The following is a 19,266-nucleotide window of genomic DNA, read 5'->3' as shown; positions in this document are numbered from 1 at the left end:
AAATGAATGAGCCTGCGTAAGTCACAAGTGATAATCAGTTCATCGCCCCCTCATTGTTAAAACAAGCTTTTGGCACAAACTGAAGCATGCTTCAATAATCTGTGGAATTGCTCAAGAGTCTGGATGAACATTGAGCCCCCTTCCAATCAAAAGAAAACTTTTGAAGCCTCAGCTATGATTTTGTTTTGTTGGAGTTCCGAAAACTTTTAGTTTTGTGAATAAGGAGCACATGAAAATGTTGAAGTATGAACACATCTTCTATATTTCCCAGTGAAACCGAGGCTGCTCTGAGGAATTAGGGGATTCAAGAATGGAGAGGATTGTACATGGCCACAGAAAGGACTGGAGATGAAGTTTCAGATGAGTTCAGAGACAATTAAGCATTTTTGGACTGGTTCCTGCAATGTAAATAAATCATCTACCAATAAATAAATAAATAATCATCTACCAATGCTACATAAATAAGTAACTTTACACATTTAACTGATATACTTGCTTAAATCAGTGTTGTCCATATGTTAGCCACATGTGGCTAGCTGAGAATCCAGATGTGGAAAATTGTATCTTTGATTAGTAAATAGAAACTGAGTAACAGCATGTGATTTCAATAATCACAAAGTACATACACGTACTTTAAATTTTTAGTATGTTTGTCGCTGAAGTTAGGAGACTAAACGTACACTGGATTTTGATGCTTTTTAGGTGGTTACAGCTCGTGAGTTACTTGCTAAAGTGGTGTGTAACAAGGGTGAAAATGTGGACTACAGCAGAGGAATGAATTGATTTGTCACATGTATTAGTATACAAGAAAAGTATTGTTTCTTGCACACTATACAGGCAAAGCATACTGTTCATAGGGAAGGAAAGGAGAGTGCAGAATGTAGTATTACCGTCGTAGCTAGGGTGTAGAGAAAGATCAACTTAATGCGAGGTAGGATCCATTCAAAAGGCTGATGGCAGCAGGGAAAAGGTATTCTGGAATCGGTGTTCTCAGACTTCTGTGTCTTTTTCCTGATGGAAGAGAGAACGTCCGGGGTACGTGGGGTCCTTAATTATGCTGACTGCTTTTCCAAGGCAGCGGGAAGTGTAGACAGAGTCAATGGATGGGAGGCTGGTTTGCGTGATGGATTGGGCTACATTCACGACATTTTAGTTTCTTGGGGTCTTGGGCAGAGCAGGAGCCATACCAAGCTGTGATACAACCAGAAAAGGATGCTTTCTATGGTGCATCTGTAAACGTTGGTGAGAGTCGTAGCCAACATGCCAAATTTCCTTAGTCTTCTGAGAAAGTAGAGGCGTCAGTGGGCTTTCTTAACTATAGTGTCGGCTTGGGGAGGGGAGAATCAGGAGAGGTTGTTAGTGATCTGGGCACCTAAAAACTTGAAGCTCTCAACCATTTCTACTTCGTCCCCATTGATGTAGACAGAGGCATGTCCTCCACTGTGCTTCCTGAAGTCGATGACTATCTCCTTCGTTTTGTTGACATTGAGGGAGAGATTATTATCGTCACACCAGTTCACCAGATTCTCTATCTCTTTCCTGTACTCCATCTCATCATTGTTTGAGATCCAACCCATTACGGTGCTGTCATCAGCAAACTTGAAAATCGAGTTGGAGGGGAATTTGGCCACAGTTATAGGTGTGCAAGGAGTATAGTAAGGGGCTGAGGATACAGCCTTGTGGGGCACTGGTGTTGAGGATGATCATGGAAGAGGTGCTGTTGCCTATCCTTACTGTGGGCTAGGAAGTTCAGGATCCAGACGCAGAGCGAGTCACAGAGACCGTTTGGAGAGAATAGCTATCATTGTGATCAGCTCAATTAGAATAATCATTCCGGGAACACAGGAGCAAGCTCTTCCAGTATCAAACAGGTGCAAAAGTTCATGGCACGGCAAGAGGTTGAGGCTGGACAGCAGCAATATACCTGCTACAATTTACCAGCCAATATTCTTAGCACTCATTATGAAGTAAAAACATTGCTAATGGCGGCTGGACAAAAAGCTGGCTGGCTCTGATATATTCATAGGAACATAGGAATTAGGAGCGAGAGCCGGCAATTCAGCACTTCGAGCCCGCTCCGCCATGCTATGTAATCATGGCTGATCTCCATCTCATTCTAACTCCACTTCCCTGCCTGTTCTTCATAACCCTTTATCTCGCTTTTGATCAAATATTTATCTATTTCTTTCTTGAATCCATTGATTCATTTTGTATCCATTGCACTCTGGGGCAGTGAGTTCCATAGATTCACAACCATCTGTGAGAAGTAACTTCCCCTTATCTGTCTTGAACCTCCCCCCTTTTACTCTACAACTATGACCTCTTGTCCTAGATTGTTCTAGAAAGGGCAACATTTGGTTAAAATTTACTTTATCAATTCCGTTGAGTATTTTATATACCTCAATCAAATCCCCCCTCATCCTTCTGTACTCCATGCAAGAATTCTAAAGCTTAGGGAGAAAGACAGTTAAGTTTCAAAGCACATTTACCTGCACTGAATGTATGAATAATGAGGGAATCAAAAATTGGGGTCTTAAATGTAAGAGAGTAATTCAGAAATCCAATAAGAAATTCAAGAGATACTTTGTGACCCAGTGAGTGGTTAGAATGTTGAACTCTTCACCACGAGGAATAAGTGAGTTTGACACTGTAGATGTATTTAGAATCATAGAGTCAGTGCAGAAGGAGGTCATTCGGCCCATCGAGTCTGCACTGAGCACAATCCCACCCAGGCCCTATCCACACAACCCCACGCATTGACCCTAGCTAGTCCTCCTGACACTAAAGGGCAATTTAGCACGGCCAATCCACCTAACCCGCACATCTTTGGAGTGTGGGAGGAAACCGGAGCACCCGGAGGAAACCCACGCAGACATGGGGAGAATATACAAACTCCACACAGACAGTGACCCAAGCTGGGAATTGAACCCGGGTCCCTGGCATTGTGAGGCAGCGGTGCTAACCACTGTGCCACCATGCTGCCCAGGAAGGGAAGGGAAGGAGAAAGGAATAGAAAATTATTTTGATATGGTGAGATAAAGCTCATGTCAAGCATAAAAACCAGCATAGACCAGCTGGACCAAATAGAACGTACAGCACAGAAATAAACTATGTAAAAAAAGAGATTTTTAATGAAAATTATTATATGCAGTTAAAATGTTGTTGCTACTGGGTATTAACATTAAATAAAAGAGTCTTGAAAAGATGGATTGGGCCAAATCTTTCAAGGAGTAGCAATGACTGTCAGAAAGCCCCAACACTTCTACTTTTTAAACACCAAAGCGGAGCTCCATATTTCCCATCCAGACTTCCCAACCGAGATCTTCAGAAATGTGGGGCATGCCTGCCCCCTTTTTACGGCACTAGCCATATTTTGGTAAGTATTCATTAACAACTACAAGGGCCGGTTTGTCGGCGGCGGTGGGGGGGGGGGGGCGCGACTCCAAGGGCCGTGAGGGGGGACTCTGGGGGCCATGGAGTCATCCAAGGTTTGGAGGGTCAAAGGGAAGTCTGAGGGTCAGCTGGGTGGTTGGAGGGTCAGCGGGAGGTCATTTACTGAAGCAAAGAGAGAACACACCACTCATTTTTCATTATTACCTACCAACTGCAAACTACTTTAGATTAATTCATATTCAATCAAAAATTTGATTAGTAACAATAAATAAGAGTTTGTGATAATTAACATTGAGACAACTTATCATTGTTTCACTTATTTGCTATTGTCGAGAAATGTGGACACTGAAATCAATAAGGCGTTGTTGGCAAAGGGATTTTCATTGTACTTTGAAACTGAATTCTTGTTCACACTGGTTGAAGAATCATTAAGGGGGCAGAGACACAAGATCATTCCTATAAGAATGAAGGCGATGGAAGATGATTTTGTTCTTCCCCATACAACATTATTAAAACAAAGAATGCTTTGCCTTAAGCAACAATTGAAACAAGACTTAAAAACAATAACTTTCATATATGTAGCGCCATTAACATAGAAACATCCAAGACCCTTCATGGGTGTGTTATAAGACAAAAAATAATATTGTGAATAAGTCACCAATAAAATATCTCTTGTGCTAACTGATTACACAATATTGCTATTGAAGTTACATTCTGAAGTCTTCCATTTTTGGGTGTACTTTATTTGATAACTGCGTTAAATGATAACCAAGTGTACGAACTCAGGAAACCTGACCTCAGGAAAGGAACATAGTTTATTACAGAATGCAATGTAAAACCACCACCATAGTGTACACACACTAGTCCTTGTTTGGGACTGCAGTTCAGCAGGCCCAGTCCTGGGTCTGCCTTATCAAAGGCTCAGGTAATGAGTTCCAATTGGGCAGGACACTGCCTGTTACCAGGGGAACTCGTACTCAACGAGCTCCACAGGGAGATCAATCCGTGATTCCCCATGGACCTCGTGGGGGGCCATCACACGAAGTACTTCAAAAGAGTAAAACAGGATGCAGCAAAATCAGATTACAGTAGATGTCTCCAGTTGAAGAACTGCAACAAGCACACAAAGTAAATGGCTTCCTTCTGTGCTGTAATTGTTATGTTTCTATATGTGAAGATACTGGAACAATGCACTGCATCAAATAAACGCAAAATACTGCAGATGCTGCAATCTGAAACAAAAACACAAAATGCTGGAAAATCTCAGGGTGACGTGTTGCTCTCCTGTCCACATGTCCGTCCTTGGCCTTTTGCAATGTTCTAGAGAACCCCAACTGAAGGACCTCATCTCCTGATTGGGCACTTCACAGCTTTCCGGACTGACATTGAGTTCAACAACTTCAGAGCGTGAACTCCCTCCCTCCACCTTCACCCCATTTCCATTTATTTTATTCAATTTCATTTCATCTCATTCATCCATTTTCTCATCCTTCTTTTTCACTTCTATATTTCCACTTCTCCATTCCAGCTCTCCTTCTTTCCACACCCTCCTCCCGGCCCCCCCCCCCCCCCCCCCCCTCTTTAGGGCAACTGCCACATTCCTCAGGCAGTCCTTTAACAATCTGTACCTCTGTTCTGCCATTCTCGCAATCTGATCATGTAATGGACACTCTTAGCACCTTCTCAGCTTTCTGTATCCTCATTTACATTCCCTTTGTCCAATTTCACACCAACTCCACCCCAACAGTATCAATCTTTGCTGATTCTCTTTGCTCTTCTTGGCTCTGATGAAAGGTCATCTAAACTCAAAACGTTGGCTCTATTCTCTCCCCACAGATGCTGTCAGACCTGCTGAGATTTTCCAGCATTTTCTGTTTTTGGCACTGCATCAAATGTCTGGGACCCTTAGTTCTTCACACAATGAATTGCTGACGTCAGCCAGGATCTGAGAGAAACAGGGAGCAAAGGCTGGCTGTTTTTCCCAACAGGGATGGCAGGAAAACAAGAGGGTAAATAGCGTCTAGCTACCTTTGTGGTTGACAATACAATGACATTGGCAGAACCTGAAAGCAGGTTCCCTTCTTGGCTTCACAGCTGGGAAGGGAACAGGCATGTGGTTGTCAAGGAGGAATATGCTTTCTTCCCTTCTATTTCCTCCCTTCCTCATCTGAAGCTGTCAACACTTGCCAGGGTATGGTTGGTCATCTGCCAGGACCTCACCAAAGCAAAGAGGAACATTTTAAAAGAACAAGGGGAATACTTTGAAAACATATACATGTACCACCATACGTAGTGAGTACTTCTGAATTTCCTTTTACCGAGGGAATAATGAATGCCTGAGAATGACACATCTGTCCTCTAATCAAAGAGTTCAACTCTAAACCACAAAAACAAAGCTCAAGCTGTTCATTACTTTCCTTTGAACCCTCCGATTAGAGATTAGGCTTCCTGGTATTTGTTTGTATTTTTGTATACACACACATTTTCATTTAGTTGTTGGCTCCTTATCCTGTTTTTCTAGTGATGACAGTGTTTCCCTGACAAATGCTGATGTTTAATTAAGTAGATTAGTCAAAGTAGATAACGGAGAATGAATAATTTTCATCCCATCACCGATTGCCAGGATTTACTGTAGTTGGCATATGGTCCCGGATTTTAAATGCTGTCGCCGTGTTTCTTTTAATTAGGTGGATACACAAAGCCTGCCTGGCTTTTGCGGTTTACTTTTTATGACAATCGTGGTATTTTACCATCAGAACCAAATTCGCAATTATAAAAGTTACAAAGAGATTGCAATTCTCTTACGTACTTTTATAACAGATGTAGCCTTCTGCCCCTCTGCAGTCCAGAACATTTCCCAGGGTAGTTCAGTGCTGCAGCTGTTTGTGGTGTCGCCTTCACTGACTACTGAAATGACTTTGAAGTTTATAGAGGCCAATACCATTCTATTTGCTCTCATGCAAAGCCACAACTAAAGGATATGGGATGACTGTACTCACTTTGATCTGTTTATTACTAATATTGTATTCTCAATTGAGTTAGTCACTGAACTGCAAAGCTATTGTGTGGCTATTGGTTATTCTATTTATATGACGAATGAGAAACTTGACAAACTGCCGAGAATTTAGACGAGATTTTAACTGTTTGTATGATTACCCTCAAGGAAATTGTCTCGCATTTAATTCCAAAAAGTTAAAATACAAGCTTTATTGAATCACAATATTAGGATGCATTAGCAATAGTTTATTTAAAAATCGCCTAAAATCGGAATTGGACTCACTGACAGTGACACAGTGGTTAGCACTGCTGCCTCACAGCGCCAGGGACCCGGGTTCGATTCCCGGCTTGGATCACTACCTGTGCAGAGTCTGCACATTCTCCCCTATTCTGCGTGGGTTTCCTCTGGGTGCTCTGGTTTCCCTCCCACACTCTGAAAGACGTGCTGGTTAGGGTGCATTGACTATGCTAAATTCTCCCTCAGTGTACCCTAACAGGTGCCAGGGTGTGGCGACCAGGGGATTTTACTTCACTACAGTGTTAATACAAACCTACTGTGACTAATAAATAAACTAACTTTGATGTGATTGCTGTTGTACTGGTAGGGCTGAGACGCCCAGAGTCTTCCTTGCTTCAAGTGCACCCTCTGTGGGTGAGATTTCCTGATTCTTCAATGAGTTATTTGACAACAAAAAATACTCAGAACTAGAGAAAGGAGAGAATCAAAGGTAGATGAGAAAAGATCACTCCTGTATGAGGGGAAGGAACAGAACTGTTATAAGGGAGGCCTATCGTATCATACCTACAAAAGGTAACTACACAGCAGCACTGTGAATAGCCAAGGAATTGTCTGAATGTTAAACCACCCTGTCATCTGAAATGACAGTAGACAGCAAAAAAGGGGAAAACAATGGAAGAAATCTTATTTAACAATGATATTTAACATAGAAACCCTACAGTGCAGAAGGAGGCCATTCGGCCCATCGAGTCTGCACCGACCACAATCCCACCCAGGCCCTCCCCCCACATATTTTACCCGCTAATCCCTCTAACCTACACATCCCAGGACTCTAAGGGACAATTTTTAACCTGGCCAATCAACCTAACCCGCACATCTTTGGACTGTGGGAGGAAACCGGAGCACCCGGAGGAAACCCACGCAGACACGAGGAGAATGTGCAAACTCCACACAGACAGTGACCCGAGCCGGGAATCGAACCCGGGATCCTGGAGCTGTGAAGCAGCAGTGCTAACCACTGTGCTACCGTGCCGCCCTGAATATTTCTGAATGAAAAGCCTCAAGTGATAATCGTAATCAATGTTAATCTAAGCTCAGTAACATGTATTGAATCATGGTTGGACCACATTATATTGTGAACAGTTCTTGTCTTCACTTTTAAAAAAAATGTCAAGGCAATGAACAGTGAGCAGAAAAAGTTATACCCATTAGAAAAAAAATTAAACACACTGGAGCTCTTTTCTCGAGAAAAAAGGGAGGATTGAGTTGTGTGAGACCTGATAGAAATCATAAAGAGATTATGAAGGAGTTGATCGGGTAGATGTAAAGAAGAAAGCTTCCACTTACAGGAGAGACCAGAACGAAGGGTCATAAATATAAGATAGCCACTAATAAATCCAATAGGGAATGTAAGAGAAAATTATTTACTCAGGATTCGTTTAGATTCTGTATCTCTGCTTCCACAAGGAGCAGTTGAAGTGAACAGCACTTCATGAAGTAAACTAGATAAACATGAGACGGGGAAGGAATAGAATGATAGGAAGGGTGGAAGGCTCATGAGGAACATAAAAATATGGACTTATTGGATCAAATGACCTGTTTCTGTGTTCTAAATACTATGTAACTATGTAAACCAAAAGCAAACAAACAGAACATACCCCAAGATTCCAGCTATTTAATCTTGCTTCAAAGTCACTCTCATCAGAAGATGTAACTGGTGTGGGTTCAGAAACCGCCTGGAAATACAATTTAAATACATTATATACTAAACTGTCATGAAACAAAGGGTTGCAAAGTGAAGAACAAAACTAAATCCTTTCAGAGACTTTCTGTATAAATTACTTTGCTGAAATTTGAAAACCGTAGCTAAAATCTTGATCTTTAGGCATTACTTTGTACAGAATATTTTCTCACCACTGCCCACGCTGCAGTGGTAAACTTGTTTTTGCCACTAGGCAATGACCATTAATCCAGAAACACAGCCAATGTTCTGGGGACCCGGGTTCGAATCCCGCCACGACAGATGGTGGAAATTGAATTCAGTAAAAAAAAAATCTGGAATTAAGCACAGTGGCGCAGTGGTTGGCACTGTTGCCTCACAGCGCCAGGGACCCAGGTTCAATTCCAGCCTCGGGTCACTGTCTGTGTGGAGTTTGCACGTTCTCTCCATGTCTGCGTGGGTTTCCTCCGCGTCCGCCAGTTTCCTCCCACAAATCCAAAGATGTGCAGGTTAGGTGCATTGGCCATGCTAAATTCTCCCTCAGTGTACCCGAACAGGCGCCGGAGTGTGGCGACTAGGGGATTTTCACAGTAACTTCATTAGTGTGAATGAATATAAGCCGACTTGTGACTAACAAATAAACTTTAATTTTGAATCTAATGATGACCGCGAAACCATTGTTGATTGTTGGAAAAATACCATCTGGTTCACTAATGTCCTTTAGGGAAGGAAATCTTCCGTCCTTACTTGGTCTTGCCTACATGTGACTCCAGAGCCACAGCAATGTGGTTGACTCTTAAAGGCCACATATTCCATTAGCCTTTTGCATTAATGTTCCAGAAACCAATACTCTCATAAGCAAGAATGTTCCAACTAAGAGGGCTTTCACCAAAAACTGTGAAAATGCCAAGACTTGCATTCATAGAGTGCCTTTCATGACCAGACATCTCAAGCACTTTAAGTACTTTTGAAGTACAATGTCCGAGTGGGTTTCCTCCAGGTGCTCCAGTTTCCTTTCTCAGTCCAAAGATGTGTAGGTTAGACGGATTAGGTATGATAAATGCGTGGGGTTATAGGGATAGGACGGAGGGGAGGGCTTGGGTAGGATGCTCTTTCAGAAAGTCAATGGGCTGAATGGCCTCTTTCTGCACTGTAGGGATTCTACGATTCTATTCTAGGAACTGTAATCTTTGTTGTCAGAAACATGGCAGCCAATTTCAGCACATCAAAGTCCCACTAATTGAAATGTAATAATGACCAGATAACCTGTTTGTGTGATGTTGATTGACAAATAAATATTGAGTCAGGACACCAGGGATAACTCCCCTGCTCGTCTCAAAAAAAGTGCCGTGAGATCTTTCACGCTTATCCGAGTGGGCAGATGGGGCCTCGGTTTAACATCTCATCTGAAAGACAGTACCTCAGACAGAAAATGCAGCACTCCCTCAGATCTGCACCAGAGTGTCAGTCTTGATGTTTGTGCTCAGGCCTGGAATGGGATCTGTACGCAGAAGCTTGTGCCTCAGCGGAGGTGCCAACGACTGAACAGTGGCCGATACACACAAAATACCAACGCGCAAATGCCCTTGTAAGCACATTTTCCCCTCAGATCTCATTCATTTCCTTGACAATTTTCAGTTGAAATGCATTTTGTTTTTTCTGCACTATTCCATGGGGATAACTGTATTCCTTTTATAGAGTGCAATTGTTCAAACCATAACGTTGGAGAATTAGGAACAACATCAGGACAAACTGAATGGAAGGATGAAGTTGGAGAGGAAAAAGAAGGAGCTACAAGAGTGAATTAAATGAACATAGGAAATGAAAATAAAATTAATAATAAACCATACAGAACAAAGGCCATCAAAAAAGAGCATCGATCCAAAGAAAAACTTGCAAATACAACAGGTGCGAAAAGTAAGTTCAGAAAGGAATAGCACGTGGTCATGGTGGAGAAAATAAAATCTCAAAGGGTTGTAAATGAAACAGAGATTAACAAAACATACATCTGAAAATTTGGCAAGAAAATGAAATAAACAAACCAACCAAAAAAATGTAGACCAAAGGGGAGGAAACCTCAAGCCACAAGTTTGGCAAAGGGTTGGATTCAATCAGCCACTTCAGTGGAGTTCCAGTATGGCATGGGCATTTCAGCAGTTTACCAATCAACAACCAGTACATTTACGTGGGAGCTGGGAACTGCAATCGAGTTAACACAACCCCCATTCAGCCCGAGGATATGCATTAGCATTAAGCCCTGGTTAATGCAATGAAAGTTTCCACAGTTGTATTCAAAATAAAATGATTGAGGTATTCTTCTGCTGGGTTCCTATTAAATTCAAGAATAAACCTTCACCATGTTGTTTGTCAATCTCAGAGGCCACGGGAAAGGTTGCTCTGAGAGATTTCAATCTGACACAGGCTGATATAACGCTGAACATTGGTTAGACGCAAGTGAACTTCAATTTGCATCTTCCATACCATAATTTCTGACAAAGGATTATAAGTTACCATATAAGTCATCAATACAATTTCACCAAAATGGCACATAGCTTTAAAGTATAGAAGTGGTTTCAAAAATAGTTCTCACTGGAATTAGGATCTTTAAAGCTCATTGGGCTATTGAGCAATTTGATGCTCATCCAAGTATAAAATTGGGACTCTTGTCTCACCAACTAACTGAAGTGTCATTTTTTCCTATGGACTGGAGGGAAACATATGTAAGATAGCAAATTGGAAATCATGACCTTAACTTTACAGACAGCTATGTTTTGAAATCAACAAGGAATAAGGCCATAATAGATTTAGAGATGAATATCACAAAGTTAACAAAATGACTGTGGGAAAACATCTTACAAATATTGTTCTGAAACGCGCTGCCAGGGGTGGTGGTAGAGGCAGATACAATAGGGGCTTTTGGGTTAGTACATGAATATGCGAAGAATAGATGGATATGGACCAAGGGCAGGCAGAAGTGATTAGTTTAATTTGGTGTCAGGTGTGGCACAATACGTGGGCCGAATGGCCTGTTTCTGTGCTGTACCCATTCTATTTATGAATGAATTTGAAATTTGGTTCGAGATGGACAAAGGACTGTCACAAACCAAGGAACTTTAGTAAGGCAAACTTTGAAGGGATGCAAAATAAATTGGGCACAGTAAATTGGGCTGAGTTGTTACTGAGTAAGAAGTATTCACAGATGTTTTTTGGTTCAATACAAATCCAGCACATGTACCATAAAGACAAAAGGTCCACATGTGCAGCTGAGTAACCATGGTCAACAAACAAGGTAATGGACTGTATGAAGCTTTAAAAAAAAAGGCTTACACAAAATGGGAAATAGAAATCCACCAGACTGCGAAAGGCATAAAAATATCAAGGGTTTTAAAGAGGAGCAACAAGGGAGCATGAACAGAAATTAGCAAGAGTAATCAAATCAACAGTAATTTTTTCAGAAATATATCAAGGGAAAGAGTGGTGAGGGGGCAAGGTCAGTAAAAGACAGATGGGTTAGTACTATGGTGATGATGGCGGCAGATTGTAGGCGAAGCTCATGGGAAATCCTGTCCCTGTGGCAGTTGGTATGATTGGTGCTGACGGAAGAGGCCAAATATTGATCTACAGGTTCTCGAGGTTTTGGAACATTGTAACTCCGAGATCGGACAGGATTCGATACAAGTTGTTCATGCCTTTCTTCAGCAGCCTGGTTTTAAATTTTCAGGTTGCTTTCCTGGTAGTGTGCCAGTCTCCTGTTACCACAGCTGAATGCCAACCAGACAGGTCTTTTGAAATGATCTTTGAAGTGTTTGTAAGGTGCACCTCAGTCTCGCCTTCAGCAGCACAGTTCACCATAAAACACTGCTTTAGGCATTCTGTAATCCTCCATGTCTGACAGGTGTCCTGCCAATGAAATTGGCATTGTAAGAGAATACATTCAATACTAGGCAGATTGGCTCTTTTAAAGACTTCAGTGCTGATGTTGCCCTGCCATCTGATGCTCATGATGGATCGAAGACCAACGTTAGGCAATAAGGAAATGGCAGACTTGTAAAATGATAGCCATGGTCCAGTTGATGGTCTCCAAATCAGAAGATCATGGGTTCAAGTCCCATTCCAGAACTTAAGCATGAAAATCTACATTGATACTTAAGTGCAGTATTAAGGGAGTGCTGCATTGTCAGCTGAACTGTCTTTTAGATGAGGCATTAAACCAAAACCCACTCTGTCTTCCCAAGTGGACGTGGAAGATTGAATGGTGTTAGTGAAATAAAAGGGAGGTAATATCCAGTGTCCTGGACAATGTTTATTCTTTAATCAATATCCATAGAACCATATAATCCCTACCTTGCAGAAAGAGGCCACTCGGCCCATCGGGTCAGCACCAACTCTCCGAAATAACATCCCCCCCCCGGGCCCTACCCTCCACCCTATCCCCACTACGCCATGCATTTACCAATCCACCTAACCTACACATCTTTGTGCAGTGGGAGGAAGCCCATGCAGACACGGGGAGAACATGCAACCTCTACACAGTCGCCCAAGGCGAGAACTAAACCCAGGTTCCTGGCATAGTGAGACAACAACAGTGCTAACCACTGTGCCACCACATCAATAAAGCAGGTTATTTGATCATTTACGTATTGCTGTTTATGGAGCATATTGTGCAGACGTTAGTTGCCATGTTTCCTACATTACAACAGTGACTTCACCTCAAAAGTATTCCAGTGGCTGTAAGTATTTTTGGATGTTCAGAGTTTGTGAAAGGCGCGATATCAAAGAATCGCAGGAGGCCATTTAGCCCATCATGTCTGCACCAGCTGTCCAAATGAGCAACTCACCTAGTCTCCCTGTAACCCTGCACATTCAATTTTTCAAATAACAGTCTAGTTTCCTTTTGAATTCTTCAGTTGAACCTGCCTCCCCCATCCTCCCAGGCAGTGCATTCCAGACCCTAACCACACACTTGGTGAACAACTTTTTCCTCATATTACTGTTGCTTTTGCTAATTGCTTTAAATCTGTACCCTCCTTCTTGTTCCTCTCAAGAGCAAGAACCAGTTTCTTACAAACCTTCATCCAGCCCAAAAAGCATCTGTTTCCTGTCTGAGCCAACTCTGTATCCATGTTGTTACTGTCCCTTTTATTCCATGAGCTGCAACTTTGCTCACATGTAGGTTGAGTGGCACTGTACCAAACATCTTTTGGAAATCCATGTACACCACATCAACAGCATTGCCTTCATCAACCCCCTCTGTTACCTCTTCAAAAAACTCCTAACAAGTTAGTTGAACACAATTTTCCCCTCAAGAAATCCATGCTGCCCTTCCTTTATTAACTCCTATTTGCCCTGAATTATTGTTTCTAGAAGTTTCCCTACCACCAAAGTTAAACCGACTTCCTTTATGACATGATGTAGACCATCAGACCCTGGGACTCATCTGCCTTTAATCCTAATAGCTTATTCAGTACATCTTCCCTCGTGGTGGTGATTTATTAAGCTCTTCCTTTTCAACAACTCTGCATTACCTGTTACTATTGAGATGGTTCTAGTGTCCTCCACCGTGAAAACCAAAGCAAAATATTCATTTAGTCTCTCTGCCATTCCTGTGCTCCTAAGATACTTAGATGAGGAAGGAACATCCATCCAAACTCCCTCCAGTGTGGTATCCAATTGTTTCCTGAATGATTCTGATTCTTTCACCTTCAGAACAATTTAGCATTTATATAACATTGCTGACTTATTGACGTCGATCGAATGAGACTTAATGACAGGTGACCAAAAGCCTTGGTCATAAAAGTAGGTTTTAAGAGCTCGAGAGGCAGTGACATTGAGAAAGAGAATTCCAGAGTACAGGGTATACATATCTGTATCGAGCCATCAACAGGGTTTTTCTTCATTGGTACTTGCCAAGTAAATCAAACTGTTGGATTCGTTGTTGCTCACTCAACTGTTACTAAATAGGCTATTTAAAAAATAAGTTCATTGTTTCAGGAAATCACTAGTTTTGCACTATGGACTGAATGTTTTGAAATGCAAAAATGAGACAGAGTTCACTCTTTAAAAGCTGAAACAATTCATGCTAAACACAGCATTTTAATTATATTAATAGATGTGAATTTTCTTTAAAACATCTATCATTGAGTGATGGTGGAAAATGATACAGGGCCTCACAGGCAACATGAAACAACACACAGGATCCCACAAACTTCTGAGTGCTATTAGATGAAAGTGCAGCTTTCCAAGGTCTACTTCCAAATGAGGAATATGTGAGTTTAAACACAAAACGTCAACTTTACATGACCTTTTCATTTGATAAAGATTTGAAAGTTAAGGATCGCAGGAGGTGGTAAGACACTGGTTAGGCAGTGTCTTTTTCCCACACAGCAAGCTCCTGATCCCAACTGTCCCACAGGGAAGTCTCCACAATGCGTTTCATGCCTTTCCCACAGTTAAAGAGCAGTAAAATTATTAGAGGTGATTAACACCAAGATACTTTGGTGCACTTTCCAATGGTTCCATTGAAAACTAGCATTGATATAAATTCAGAAAATGCTGGAAATACTCAACAGGTCTGGCAGCATCTGCGTGGAGAGGAACAGAGTTCATGGGCAGGATTTTACAGCCTTGCTCAACTCGAGACAAAGATCAACGGATGTTTCCATTGTCCGCCCCTCACCTGCTCCGATTCCATGACGGGCGGAGCGGTACAATTCCGGCGAATGTTTCAGATTGACTTTCTGATGTTTGGAGCCACAACCACCGACGCATACACAAGACTTTTCACCATATTTTTTAACAGGAGTATGAAATTGGGAGATGGCAACATTTGAAGAAACCAATAAGTGTGGAAGAAACAAAAGTGGGACAAATAAAATCAATTTGGTAACAAATTGAAAATCACAATTCAAAACTTTTTAGGTTTAGCTGAATCCGTAAAGTGCTGTTATTTTTCAACATTGTCAGTATCAAATAAATTAATACTCTTGTTCTTTAAAGTCCTCTCGTGCTGAGGTGAGGATCTGTTCTCATCTCCCTCAACTTACTCCAAGTGATTATTTTTACCCAAGAGCGTCAATTTGGTTCAATGTTAGCACACTCACTGGAGTTAGTAGATTGTGGGTTCAAGATTTATTCCCAAGACTTGAGTATGGTAATCTACGTTGCCATCCCAGGGCCATGTTGAAGGAATGCTGCATTGCTATTTTTCGGGTGAAATGTTACACTGAGGTCTCATCTGCACTCGAAAAGATCCCATTGCACCAGTCAAGGAAAAAGAGAGATCTTGTGGCCAGCATTAATCTTTCAACCAACATGAAAACAGATTAGTTCATAATTTATCTAATTAAAGCTTGTGGGACCTTGCACTGCCCAAATTGGCTGCTGTGTCAACTGACGTAACAGTGACAATGGTTAAAATAATTAATTTGAGGTGAAGCATTTGGGACATTCTTTGATGTGGAAGGCACTGTTTAAATGCAAACTCGTTCCTACTTTCTTAACATACGCATTCCACATCATACCCGGGGTATTTTTAGTGCAAAAATGCCTGAATTTTAATTAACCCTAATGCAAAACCCCAGAGCACGAAATATAGAGAATGGTTTTTAAAAGTTTAATGGGGGTTGTTTTATCAATGAATTCACGGACAATGAGAATCTGTCTTCCTGTTGCCTGTACTTAGTACAAAGAGCTGGGGAGTGAGAGAAGGGTAATTACAAACAGTTTTCAGCAATTTCATTTTTAAAATAGGCATTTTAAAGTGAGAAAAATGATGATCTTTATTTATAATGGCTGAAAATTGCTCCCTCCAGATAAACCTACACTAATAAAATGCAAGAAACCCAACAGCAGTTGTTTTCAATGACACTGAAGGATTAATAAAATCACTGAGGAAAGCCTGGAAACATATGGGTGTGCGCTTTGGAAAGCTATCCCTGCAAATCATGTTTTAATTCCAGTTGTCAGTCAACCAATAAAGATTATATACAGCTAATATTTTTAGTGCATTCAAACTAAAATGGAAAGGAACTGTCTACATGAGGGGTCTGGATAGCTTGGAAGAAATATGGTGGTTAGAAATGCAGACTTTATGCTGTTATTAAATATTAACCATGTGACACTAAGACTCAGAGGAATAATACAGCATTTATTTACAAATGATTTGGAAAGAATGTTCATTCGATAAAAGCAAAATACTGCGAATGCTGGAATCCGAAACAAAAACAGAAAATGCTGGAGAACCTCAGCAGGTCTGACAGCATCTGTGGAGAGAGAATAGAGCCAATGTTTTGAGTCTAGATGACCCTTCGTCAGAGCTAATTCGATATTCATTTGAGTTTATTCGAGGTAGACAGTGTGCTCTCTATTAAAAAAAATCAATTGTGCCTTCAAGCTTATATTCACCATCAATGAATCACCTAAATCGGTTCAATTATCTACCATAGTTGAAAATTTGATTTGATTCATTGTCACATGTATTACTTACTATACAGTGAAACATATTGTTTCTTGCATGCTCTACAGACAAAGCATACCGTTCATAGAGAAGGGAAGGAGAGAGTGCAGAATGTAGTGTTACAGTCTTAGCTAGCATGTAGAGAAAGATTAACTTAATGCGAGGTAGGCCCATTCAAAAGTCTGATGGCAGCAGGGCAGAAGCTGTTCTTAAGTTGGTTGGTACGCGACCTCAGACTTTTGTATCTTTTTCTCAACGGAAGAAGGTGGAAGAGAGAATGTCCGGGGTAAGTGGGGTCCTTAATTATGCTGGCTGCTTTGCCAAGGCAGCAGGAAGTGTAGACAGAGTCAATAGAGCGGAGGCTGGTTTGAGTGATGGACTGCATTCACGACCCTTTGTAGTTTCTTGCTGTCTTGGGCAGAGCAGGAGCCATATCAAGCTGTGATACAACCGGAAAGAATGCTTTCTATGGTGCATCTGTAAAAGTTGGAGAGAGTCATAGCGGACATGTCAAATTTCTTTAGTCTTTTGAGAAAGTAGAGGTGCTGGTGCGCTTTCTTAACCGTAGTGTTGGCATGGGGGGACCAGGACAGGTTGTTGGTGATCTGGACACCTGAAAAGCTCTCGACCATTTCCACTTTGTCCCCATAGATGTAGACAGGGGCATGTTCTCCATTACGCCTGCTGAAGTCGATGACTATCATCTTCGTTTTATTGACATTGAGGGGGAGATTATTGTCGTCGCACCAGTTCACCAGCTTCTCTATCTCATTCCTGTACTCGATGTCATCATTGTTTGAGATCTGACCCACTACAGTGGTGTCATCAGCAAACTTGAAAATTGAGTTGGAGGGGAATTTGGCCACAGAGTCATCGGTGTATAAGGAGTATAGTTGGGGGCTGAGGACACAGCCTTGTGGGGCACCGGTGTTGAGGAAGATCGTGGAGGAGAAATATTACAAATAAGAATGGAAGTCATCCATTTTGAATGGTTAAATGAACTATTGCATGCACCAGATGCAGGATTCTCTTTAACTTGTGCCATTTTGCCAGATACTATTTATTAATGGATACACAACAGCAAAAGTGGGAACAAAGAGGATTTGTAGTTCAGTTATTAAGGATTTCTTCACAAGGTAATCAAGTTGTAGGATGGTTTTCAAGGGCATTTGATCAAAGTTCAAAACAAGTTATTTTTATCTGATATAACTCATTGGCAAGCCCATATTTAGAATACTGTGTGCACGTCCTCAAATACCTCTTGTGGATAAATACATCACACAGTGTGTACTAAATATACAGGCCAAAAAGATTTCCAATTCAATTACTGATCTGCACCGAGTATAAAGACAACAGTATTTTTGTCCTTCATCAAACAGGGAACATTTTTAATATCTTGTGCCGTAAAGCTTAGCAAAATTAAAAATAAAATAGACACTGTTGTTCATCCACAAAACATCAATAAGTGAATGAAGCTTTAGAACTCTAATATATAAGTTTAAGATAACAGGAGCTTTGTTTTAGCTGCCTATCAAATTAAAAGTACAACATATATAAAAAATATATATTGTACATATAAAATGACTAAACTAATTTGGGGAAAGCTGTGCCACATCATTCTACATAGAATAAGATTCATTGGGTGGAATTGCAGCCGGTGGGATCTCTCAGTCCCGCTGAAGTTGACCCCCACTATGGGTTCTACAATGCCAGGGCGGGCAAGCCATGCAAACTGCCATTGACTTCGGCGGGACTGGAAAATCCCACCAGCAGCCAATGGCAAGATGCCTCCACTGTGTGAATGGCTGGGAAATTCCAGCCCGTGTGTCTGGATTGTAATCTAGAAACGTCCATCAATGCCGCAAGTCAAATTGAACCATTTGAAGTTCAAGTCTTTAGCACAAAAACCTCGGCTAACTCTTCAGTGCAGCACAGAGAGAATATTATCTTTTGGATGAGATGTTAAACTGAGGACCTTTTTCTTGCCTCAGGTGGTGGTAAACAGCACTATTTTGAAGAGCAGGAAATTATCTCCAATGACTTGGTCAATCAGCCTTTTATCAACTTCACTTTTAAGTTATTACAGTGGTCTCCATGGGAGCTTGCAATAGGCAACTTAGCTTTTTTTAAAAAATTCATTTACATGAGGAGGGTGTCACTAACTAGGCCAGCATTTATTGCCCTCGAGGTGGTGATGAGCTGCCTTCTTGAACTTCTACAGTCCCCGAGGTGTAGGTACATCCACAGTGTGCTAGGGAGTTCCAGGATTTTGACCCAGTGACAATGAACAGCAATATATTTCCGAGTCAGAATGGTGAGTGGAATCTCCAGGTGATGATGTTCTCAGGCAGCTGCTGCCCTGTCCTTCTGGAAGGTAGCTGTTGTGGGTTTGAAAGCTGCTGCCGAAGACACCTTGGTGAGTTCCTGCAATGCGTCTTGTAGATGGTACACACTGCTGTTGGT

The 19,266-nt window shown here is 41.5% G+C and overlaps 1 protein-coding gene across 3 annotated transcripts in view; it reads right to left on the bottom strand.

Moving 5' to 3' along the window:
* The window catches only part of cep112 (centrosomal protein 112), a 483,816-nt gene that overhangs the window by 407,976 nt on the left and 56,574 nt on the right, over window positions 1-19,266 (bottom strand). For 2 of the 3 annotated variants that reach the window (XM_078226009.1, XM_078226010.1), the window contains exon 6: window positions 8,287-8,364. The exons of the other annotated variant lie outside the window; for it this stretch is intronic. In XM_078226009.1, the coding sequence (XP_078082135.1) occupies window positions 8,287-8,364 (78 nt within the window). The remainder of the gene's footprint in view (window positions 1-8,286; window positions 8,365-19,266) is intronic. 3 annotated transcript variants of the gene reach the window in all.

This window comes from Mustelus asterias, chromosome 12 (assembly GCF_964213995.1).
Source record: "Mustelus asterias chromosome 12, sMusAst1.hap1.1, whole genome shotgun sequence".
Classification (NCBI taxonomy): Eukaryota; Metazoa; Chordata; class Chondrichthyes; order Carcharhiniformes; family Triakidae; genus Mustelus; species Mustelus asterias.
This window is presented reverse-complemented; position numbering and strand designations above follow the sequence as displayed.